General features: G+C 35.5%; 1 protein-coding gene and 1 long non-coding RNA gene across 2 annotated transcripts in view; one reads left to right on the forward strand and one right to left on the reverse strand.

The window, feature by feature from the left end:
• Positions 1–11,355, forward strand: part of LOC129410067 (uncharacterized) — a 42,879-nt gene that overhangs the window by 3,513 nt on the left and 28,011 nt on the right. The gene's annotated exons all lie outside the window — the stretch shown is intronic.
• On the reverse strand, positions 915–3,409 carry lye (lymphocyte antigen-6, epidermis). Its single transcript, XM_020939318.2, has 3 exons — positions 3,315–3,409; positions 2,780–2,890; positions 915–1,830 (listed from the first exon to the last, which is right to left on the reverse strand). Exons 1-3 carry the CDS (start codon positions 3,364–3,366, stop codon positions 1,613–1,615), a joined length of 381 nt encoding a protein of 126 aa, XP_020794977.1. The 5' UTR covers positions 3,367–3,409; the 3' UTR covers positions 915–1,612.

Here is an 11,355-nt window from a genome sequence, read left to right on the forward strand (position 1 = left end):
AGTATTTAGAGTTTCGCTGCTGACCGTATTAATTTGTCATAGTTAAGACCAAATAGGTTGGTCAGGTGAAGAGCAGGGGCCATATATCCAACTGATTATCCTACAGTGTTGATTGTTGATTATTTGTTAGGGATTGGTTCCACAGATTTTCAATGTCAATCTTAAAGGTCCCATATTACACTATTTTCTGATCTATGTTAGAATTTTCTTTCCTCATCAAAAACATACCTGGAGTTGTGTTTTGTTTCGTTCACACTTTTTAAATAGACAAATCCTGTATATTTAGGCTGTTCCACTTTGTGATGCCATGTGGTAATACAGGACATGCTCCACTGTGTTTTTAAACTCCTTACACCCTCACTAGAATCATCTGGATAATTTCAACCCTGGAACTGCAAATTCCTACTGGAGAAAAGGCAAAAGCTAACTGTCAACAATCACTTCATGACATCACAAGGTGGAATAGAGCATTTTGAACTTTGGGGATATAGACAGACAAATCATAAAGGGTTACTCAAACATGTGTGATTGAAACAAAACACAACTCTGGGTATGTTTTTGATAATGTAACAATGTAATATAGGACCTTTGTGTCTTAAAGCTTTTTCAACTGACACCAATCATGTCAGTTTTGTTTATTTATAATGACAGACGATATTGAACTGGCCCTGTTTTTATTTCAGAGGACAGGCTGAGTAATTATATTAACCATAAACAAGATCAAAGAAGATCTGTAATCTGAAAGTTAAACAGCAAATTTCACTATAGAATTTTGACCTGTCCTCAGTTCAATTTTAAACTAATTTGATATCATATGAACACAACTTACCGACTAAAAACATACAAACAAAACTGATCATTTATTTCCCAAAAGACCACTAAACAGAAATAAAAACATAACTACTTTCTCTCACACCACTGCTGCTGTGCCATATTTCATTATGAAAGTATTATCAAAGTACAGTCTACCAAAATATGTTTATTATTAATTTCCACACCCTTTGGCACTTTAACAAAAGTAACTCCTGTCTGGATGCCTTTGAGATGATCATTTTGTCTTTTAATAATACTGATTGAGATCTGTTTGCTCTTGAAAATCCAGTTCACTTCATACACCTAAACTCTCGAGAATTAATTTCACTATGAAAAGGTAACAAGTGTTTAAAAATGCCACACACATACATACTTTATAGGATCAAATATTGACAGTTAAATGTTTTACTGTGTATATCAAATAAAAATGTACTATCCAAACATGTAATACAAGTAAAATCTCAAATTGGTATGAAAGTAAGATACATTTATGTAGGCCTACATTGTCAACAAAACATATCAGGAACAAATGAAGATTCTCCCTTCAATCTGAACACTTCATTTAGTTTTGCAATGTAATAATAAGTCATTTTATCCATAACATGCATGAATAATATGCCTATCAATCTATTGAGATGTATCTTGCTTGGATGTTCGTTTTACATAAGAAGATAAAAAGAAGCAGTGGCTGAGATGAATTGTTAAAAGTAAGATGAAGTTATCTTAAGTAATGTGATTTTAGCACTATTAAACTGAAAAGCTTCTTGACAGTATTTCCCGACTGAGTTGTAGTATAAGTTTACAGAGATGCCCAGAGTGTGGAGAGGCCAGCCAGCAGGACTCCTGCAGTGATGGACAGCTGCAGTGAGGAAGCGCTGTTACACAGGTCTTGGGAGCAGCAGTAGGACTTGATGTTGTATCCAATACCCAGAATGGTACCAGTCGCAGTATCCCCACAACCCGTGGCGTTTCTGCACCCACGAGTGACAAACGTCACTGCGGTTGTTTCGTTAAACTCTAAAAAGAGGGTGAGACAACAAAGTGAGCATCAGACAAAAAAGTCCCACAAAATATTAATGAGCCCATATTACAGTATTTTCTGATTTATGTTACAGTGTTTTTTCCTCATCACAAACACACTTGGAGTTGTGTTTTGTTTCATTCACACAAACCTTGCATATTTAGTTCTTCTCTCAAACAGAAAATACCATTTTGCTCCTTGTGATGTTATGTGGTAATACAGTAAGTACTTCATTGTGTTTTTAAACTCCTCCAAACACCTCCATTAGAATTATTTGGATAATTTCAACTCTGGAACTGCCAATCTCTACTGAACCAAAGGTAAAAGGTAGCTGTTAACTTGAAAATTACTGCTTCATTACATCACAGAGTGGAACAGAGCATTTTGTGCTTCAGAGGTGAAGACAGACTAATAATAAAGGATTATCCCAAACGTGTGAATGAAAGAGAACAGAACTCCAGGTATGGTTTTGAGGAGGTAACAACACTGTAACATAACTCAAAGCTCGCAACAGTTAATTTTGCATAATATGGGACAAATTAAAGTTATTTTAGGTGAATTTGTTGCAGGGAAATTTTTGTCAAGATTTAGTCATGTCTAATTGTCAATGCTATAGTTTGGAGCTTTTAATGCAGATGGAGAGGTCCATAGATGATCCTATGGTCAGTAAAAGCATGCACAGCAGACAGAAGGCTGTGGCTATTTGTGGTAAAGGGCACAGATTAAAAGTCTGTATTGCTTATCTTCATAAATCAATACTTTAAAAGCCATTGTTATTTCTGAAAGACTTGTAGGAGGAATTTGTTATGTTTCTCTGTGTAAAAGTAGAAGAAGTTGGGATTGAAATAACTGTTTCCCTGGCATTTTGTCCAAATACTGATTTCAGCATCTATAAGATATAGACTTTTTTTTTTTTTTTAAGTATAAGTAAAAAGGATTACTCACGGGCCTCCGTCTTGTAACAGGTGTCCGTGCCTGCACCACAGGTGATCTCAGTTCCCAAAAGACAGACCCCCAAAATACCTGCATCGCACTGACGGCATTTCAGACCGTAAGCTGAAATCAAAACAAAAATTAATATATGTAATAGAATAAATAAATGTCAGTCCAGCAAAAGTTATTATTTACAATGTAAAAAAGCTATGTCTTATGAATTTAAGAAGAAGAACTTTAAATTAAACAACAACATTAGTACGGAAAAGTAAATCTCATACACACTTTAGAAACAGAAACACTTGATTCTGAGCAACTGCTGTGATTACTTATAATGTTTCAATAACTTCTTTTGCTTTTAACATTTTAAACAACAGCCAATTAATGCTATTGGCATCCTCACTAGAGTTTGTCAAGGACTTATTAAACTCTCTGAGCTCTTCAGGAGTTGTCACTAAAAAAAATATTTGTTGTACTGTTATATTACAGTTCAAACACAAACTTTTTAAATACTGTTTCATATTTTTGTTAGATTTTAGTCTTTTACCTGCAGCAAGAAAAGCTCCGAGCACAATCAGTGTTCTGCAGAGAGAGTTCATGTTTTCTACTTGTAGGTCAGGGCCTTCAGCTGTAGTGGAGGATTGTCCAGATGACACAACAATGAAATGCTTTTGGTTTTATACACCCACACAAGGAAACTATTAGACTTAATTATTCAGGTTGAACCAGTTTAAAGCAAGAGCTCAGCATGAAAGTTCAAATTATGATATTTAAGTGCATAGCTTTGAAAACATTTGTTGGTTGAATCGGAATGGCAATAATGTAATAATGCAACAACAATAATGATGCTGGAAATGACTTGGATTGCGAACAATTTGATACACAATACATGGCTCTTGATACCAATAATGTATATTTTACATAATATTATACAACGTATCATATTTTTAACTACACAAGCTGTTTAATTTGTCAACTGTAACCTGTAAATATGTTTATTTTCTTCAAAATGTTAGTGCTTTTACCCAAAATGTTAGTGCTTTGGCAACACTGCATACAGAAAGAGTCCAGCATAAAAACAAACTTCATCCATGATTTTGAAAACACCAAACTGCATGTGAAAAGTAGTAATTAGAAGTACCATTAGAAGTGACAAAAGGTCATTAGTGTGACAAAAGGTCTTAAACCAGTCATATTTGCTTTATGCTTTGTGCTGTACAAACTGCTATAGTAATATTCTTCTGCTGTTTTTGCATTGATTTATTTCTTTGGCAGGGACAATGCAGTTCAACATATTTACAAAACAAAACTTGAGCAGCTAATACACCACAGTGCAATTCATTCCTTTCTTTCATTCACTCTCTTTCACGATTTACACATCGATACATTTTGGGGTTTTTCAGGCAAGATTAAGCCTAAAGGTGAACATTTTAAATGTAGAAATTATTTTCATTTCCCTGTGTATGTATGTTCCACAGTTTGCAGCTCTTAAAAGAACTGCACTGTGGGATTTTTACAGTTGCCACAGAAAAATGTGAAGAATAATGTACTAAATTATAATTATTAAGGATAGTGTGGATAATTTTTTAATCCACATATTTTATGGAATTTCATGGGAAAAGATCACAGCATGCAAGTACTAGTACCACAGGCCTGCCTGGTTGGAAAAAATAATGTCTGATGAGTTTGAAGCAATTTAGGTAACTGCTGCTGTTAGGCTTCTCAGTCTGTTCATTTGAACTCACTTTGCATGATCCTGGGGTTTAGCATGTGGTGCAAGCCTCATCTAACCCATACAATTACTAAGACGTTACCACACACAGCCTGGAGCCTGATATTCGCTGATATTCATTGAAGACTTTTTGGATAAACAAGCTGTGACTAATCATTTCAAAAGATTTTTTTTAGATAGACATTTTCAACAGCTCACGCTTTAGGTATCAAAAAACTAAATAAAAAAATATCTCAGCAAAATTCTGTTGTTGCTTTCAAAACTCTGAAGCTGAATGCACATGAACATGAGTTTATGATTGCAGAAGCAAAGAGCACATCACGTAATATCCCTTGTGAAGAACACATTAAAGGAAAAGAGTGGATCTTACCCAAGGTGTAGCGGGACAAAACTAGGACAAGCGCTCAGAGCAGCCTTTTTTTTACTCTTACTGATTTTTTCAATTATTTTAGCACATTTTTATAACTTGTTTTAGTTTGATCTTTTGGTATACAGTCCCTGACAAAAGTTTTGTCGCTTATCCATTTTGTAGAAACAAAAGCTTATAACCTGACTTTAAATTAATCGATTGGTTTTAGAAATGTCTCATATGAAAGCTAAAACCCTCCCAAATTATACTCAATATACTAAAATAAATTAGCTTCACTGAAGAAAGATTGATCATTTAATGAACACAGAAAGGTCAGATTTTGGCAAGAGAATCACTGGTTGATATATATATATATATATATATATATATATATAGCATATTTGTTTGTAACAAAAGATCAAAATGACTGCTGTGTGCTGTCTGCAGCTAATTATAAAGATTATTGTTCAGCAATCAGGAAGTGCACTGTTAGCATGCTTGTTGTTAGTTTTTGCCATCACAGCAAAAGTTCGCTCTTGGTCTCTCTGAAAGTTGTAAAACATGCATTATAATGCTCAGAATGCACAAGGTAAATGAGAAGAAACTTAGGACCACTTCAAACCATTTCAAATAAACTACCGTAAGTCTTTTTTTAAGAGGGTAAAAATCAGGTACTCTAATTTTAAATGGAAATGCAAATTCAACAGATGGTTTATGTTTTTCTGTGATAGTCATCTAATGCTTTAATTATCATCTCATTCTGTTGAGTCATGAGATTAAAGGAGCACTACGTAACCTTTCCAGTGTGGGGTCTGCCAGCTGCCTGAGGTGTTAGTCCTTTCCGTGTTGTATTTACCGTATTTTCTGCACTATTAGGCACTCTGGATTATGAGGCGCACTGTCATAGAATGGTCTATTTTCAAACTTTTATTACAAATAAACCGCACTAGACTATAAATGAAATCCAACAGTTGGATGGCCCAGTCAGACTTTGTTTGGCATGTTCACTGTGACTCTGGGCTTTGTTCAGTTGTGGCGTGTAGGGAGGGTGCTGTCTGGGACCGCTGGATTGTTGGCGTGTTCGCAGTGACTCAGTTGTTCAGTTGTGGCTAGTAGTGGCACATTGCACTTGCTTTTTCGGTTCGTTCCTCCTTTCCATTCCTCGTCTGCGTGGAGTGATGAGTGTGGCTGTGGGTGTTTATTGCTGCGCGGTCGCTGTCTGCTCCGTGTGTGTTTGCGTGTGCTGCGGGTAGTGCAGCTTTGTAGTTTACTGAAGTTGTACTGGGACACCCGAGTGGATTTGTGTATAGGGCGCTCTGGATTGATGGGGTTGGAGGCTTAAGAGTGCGCCCAACAGCCCGGTATTTGCATAGACAACTTGCATTTACCTGAATAATTTGCTATATTAATCTCTAAAGTGTGAGGAATTCTTTACTTTCAACAAGTTCCATGGCAACAGTGATGTTTAAGCTTGATACAAAAACTTTACCTAATGAAAATAAATGGTGTTCTTGTAGCTCTTTATAAAATGAAGTACTTTAAATACTTTTTTTGGTCAAAACATCAATGTGGTTCACATACATCATTAAGAGAGACATTTGGTTATACTAGAGAATAAGGAGTAAGGAGTACCTAACATGAAAAAATAGGAATTCAAATATTTACACATAATTTATTGCTACATACAGCATGTATTAAACTTTTAGCTAAAAAATAAACTAAAATGCAGTTTTTTTCCTTTCTGCTTGCATCTCCATGGACCTGACTCCTATTGGCCTGGAGGAGGTCTTCCTACTGCTTATAGATAGATCGATAGAAATGTTGTTCTTGTTTTTGCTAAAATATTCCACAGTTTGGCATAAAACATATCTACTGTATCTCCATAGACAAATGGTTTTAACTTTCTGTTTCCATGGTATCATGCAAGCGATATACCACCTCCAGAAAGTGACCTACTGCATCTTCAGTGAGAATGTCTCAGGTTAAATTCCATGATTACATAAAGGCCATTGGACATGTTCACCCTTTCATTGTTGTGTCTACTGGTGCTCCTATCTTGGACAACATTTCAAAAACTGATTCAATCTATTTATGCTCAAGATGAGAGATTAGAAATAATCACTGTTGGGCAAGTTACTTTAAAACTGTAATGCGTTATTTATTACTTATTACTGTCATTTCAAAGTAATTCGTTACATTACAATATTACTTCATTTAAAATGTAAGGCATTACATTACTATTGCATTATTACTTTAAGTTACTCTCACCAAAATAACTGCGAAAAAGCTGAACTTTTGAGCCGTATATGGACTGAACCAGGACTAAACAAGGTCTAAACCAGGACTAAACCAGAGCTGAACCAGGACTAAACCAGAACTGAACTAGGACTAAAACAGGACTCACTGTCAGGATGGGCTCGAAGGAGACCGCAGGAGAAAGGACCGGCTTTGCTCCGCACCTCACGGAGGTAAGAGCGGCTGTCGCCCGATCGCTCTTTATGGACACCCTACTGCGCGGGCTCACGGTCCTGATTTCAGCAACTTGCGGGTACAAGACCCGGTGCAAAACTCTGCTACAGCGCGTAACTTCTACCTTCCTTCAACGTGTGCAGAAGTCCAACTTTTTGTGCGATGGTTTGCATCGTCCTCTGTCTTTTGGGTGTGAGCGCAGGAGCCTTTGTCGGTGCAGAACATTTCGTCGACGTTGTGGATTTTGTCAGAGAGAAAACTTGCAGACATACAGCACTTCAGAATCGCACTGCTAGAGATTGAACATTTATTTAAATTTGGCAGCTGAACACATTCTGTAGCCTACTGTACTGTACAGGAGACAGGAGTCCCTTAGCCGATCAGGACACAGCGGGAGGAACGCAATACGTGTTCATACACTAAAAACAAAAGGCATGCAAAATTGCACACACAAAAAAAAAATTCTAAAAATCAGCGAAACAGCGAGACCGCGAAAAGTGAATCGCGTTAGAGCGAGGGACGACTGTAAGCCAGGTCTAAACCAGAAGTGACCCAGGTCTAAACCAGGTCTAAACACTGTAGAGTTCTGGGTCGGTCCTTTCACCCGTGGTTAACTGAAGGTCTATCCGGCCGCGTCTCCGGCGTTTCACCGCTGCTGATTTCACGGTGATTTTAGCGAATTTCTATGAAGAAAAACCCACCACTTCAATCCAGGTTAAAAAAGCATTGTAACGCGCGTTACTCACATTTGTACCGAGTAAAATATTACAATTTCCCCCCCTGTAATGCCTTACATTACTGCGTTACAGCAAAAATCAACGCATTACTGTAATACATTACTTTTATAATACATTACTCCCAACACTGGAAATAATCGTATTTATCTCACATCTCACTCTTGTGAGGTGCACTGTGTAACCTTTCTGGTACAGTGTCAGCCACATGCTTGTCTTTATGAAAACATTATTGCTCTAGAATAGAATAATCCCACAGTGTGGCATTACACTTATCTATAGACTGCAATGCCCGTAGGCCAAGTTTCGGGTCAGATCTGTGGAAAGATGAGCTCACTCACTGTAGGAATGCGTGTTTTCGTAGTATTTTTAATGCAGTAAAGACCTGTAATTGAATAAATGCAAGAGTTTAATAATGTACTGTGAAACTTCTAAGGCAAATGATATCTCCACGGAAACAAGCTTGTGGCAGACACCCTACGAGAAACCTTCCTGTCCTCGTATTTTAATGAATTCTTCCTAGGTTTTTTGACCCAGCCTCGCTAGAATCATTCTGTGTCATCTAGACAAGTGGGACCTTAAAAGTTGTTAAAAGATTTCTAAAAGATTTAGCATGAGCTGTTTTGCAAATGTCAGCTTTCAACAGATAAAAGTACTGAAGCAATTAAGAAAAAAAAATGTAACTCAATGCCCAGTTTAAAGAACACATCCAACTTGTTCCTAGATGTTATTGAGTGTTGTTGTTGCTGTGAACTGAAGTCATTTTATCTGTAATCTCTGTCCACACCCATCACATAATTCTCATTCTAATAGCTAGGTTGTATCTAATAGATAGGCATCACTTAACTTTACAGCATTGTGAACTTTAAAACTGAGGTGATCAAATTTGCATTTAACTATAGCCATATTTTTTAACTGGTTTATGGTTAATAGGCTATTTGAAACGGGTAGATTATTACAGTTTTTAGTTTCAGTCGCTTTGGCACATTTATCTATTGAAAACTGTCATTTTCAAACAGCTGACACAAAATCCTAAACATAATTTTAGTTTTCTCAAACAAAATGTAATCTCAGCATATTTTCACCTTTGTCTCAAGACACTTAAAGGGCAAATATGTATTTTTTTTTTAATTCTTGCATTTTTCAAGATTATTGTACAATTGACAGAGCTGATCTGAATCTATTAATTAAAACATTAAGAAATGTATTGGCCACTATCAGATTTTGGTCAATATCACTCATATCAAATCCAATTATGACCTGTTTACAGTTTCATTATATCATTCAGTTACTTTGGTAAAGGGAATACATAAACTAAATAATGTAGCATCAGACCATAATACATCTTCTCAATGTATTCAATAAGAGAAAATATAGATCACGACAAAAATCTACAAATACAGGTTTGACTTTATCACAACAACCATTTAAAGCTATGATGAAGGCAATCACCAAATTTGTCCTAAGGGGTCAACTACAACTTAATTAATTGGATATAACATTCAAATTAGATGAAAGTATTTTCTATTATTTCCTAAAATTCCACATGTAGTCCAAGTTAAGGAAAACTAAAATGCGAATTGTCAACTGAACCCACTAAAACATCTGTCTATACAGAGACGTATTCCTTCTGTTTTCCCTTTTAGTTATTTAGTATAAACAATTCAGCATTGTTAATTGTTCTGTGTTATTTTTGCTTTTTGTGCGGTGCTCTGACTCACAGGTGATCACTGGGAGCATTATTTAATTGTATAATTGTTATAATTGATAATTGTTTGTATTGGTTTTGATATAGTTTGGTTATTCTTCTAATTTATCTAATCTTAAATATTTCGCTCTATTTTTAACTTTGGCTATTGTACACTTGTTGTTGCTTTTAGTACTTCTTAGGAGAAAGCACTCCACAGTAAAATTTCCTGATTGTAAGGAGACTGAACAGAGGACGGTGACAGTGAGGCAGTATCAGCAAATTTTCTCTTATTTTTAGTTAAGGCTTTTATTAAATAAATAAATTATTAAATTTCTACCTCTCTGTGAATAAACTTTTTTTTGCACTGACCTACAGCTTGAAGCCAAATTATACTTTTAGGTAACAACCCATTTGCAAAATGTTTACATGACTTTATTATTTTAAATCAGTAATGCATTAACTAATATAATTATATATTTTTGTGTATACTCAATTACAGTGATTTCAGTCCATTCTAAATCAAATTAATGTACATAATATTTACCTATGTCCGGTATGTAGCACTTAAAGCTGGCACAATTCAAGTCATATGTAAATCAGTTGTTGTTGTCCTTAGTTGTAAAACACTACCATACGCTGCATGTATGTTTGAGCCTTAATTCTTGCTATTGTTATATTAATACTATTACATACTGTATAGACACTAGGATTTCCGGTTCATTTAGTGTTAATATTAGCAGTGATAAAATAGAAAATACACACTTCATCATTAATCCAAGAGTGGTACAACACTGTTAAAACTGACATATTTATATTATTGTATGTAAGAATGTATTTCATTTGTATTCTGCCTATTTGAAGCAATATCTGTTATGAATGAAGGTCCTATCCAATGACCTATAAATTAATTTTTGAAGGAGACAATTTTTAACAGTCCTTTACACAGTGTAAGAGATTCTTGGCAGAGTCAGTTAAGATTTTGTCTGGTAACAACCACTGCCATAACAGCATGTAAATCAGGTCACCAATGAGGAAAATGTAGAATTGAGCTCCTGCTAAAATAATATACCACTGCATTCAACTCCCACAACTCATAGCCGCAGTACAGCATAAGCAACTTTTCAGTCTTTGCCTTATTCAGGTGAAAGGTCAACTGTAGTGTCCCAGAGCAGAGGAGCAGCACAGAGGAGGTGTATATTCATTTGAATTGTTCATGTTTAGGTCTTTGAGCTTTGTGAGGCTTGTGTCCACTTGAGCAGAGGGTGTATCAGCAGAGAGCTCAGAGTCTTTGCTTTGTGAATGGGTGCCATGCAAGAAAGTTTGTTGAAATTCATGCCAATTAATTAATTAATAATTTCAAACAATCAAAAGTTATATATAAATCTTGAATATGTGACGGTTCTGCTGTTATCAGAGACCACAATAAAATCTCAAAGTTTATAATGAACATCTGAATAACCTTTATTATAATCTTGTGCTAGGACTCATTCATGATTGCATGACACTATTTTATTTCATCCAAATATGAAACGTAGTATTATTCGAATACTGAACTGATGTCTAGATTGGTTTAGTTCATTTGCTCTTAAATAATTATCATAATAAAAGTCACTT

The sequence above is a fragment of the Boleophthalmus pectinirostris genome, unplaced genomic scaffold (genome assembly GCF_026225935.1).
Source record: "Boleophthalmus pectinirostris isolate CB_2022bp ecotype Guang Dong unplaced genomic scaffold, ASM2622593v1 HiC_scaffold_21, whole genome shotgun sequence".
NCBI classification, from domain to species: domain Eukaryota; kingdom Metazoa; phylum Chordata; class Actinopteri; order Gobiiformes; family Gobiidae; genus Boleophthalmus; species Boleophthalmus pectinirostris.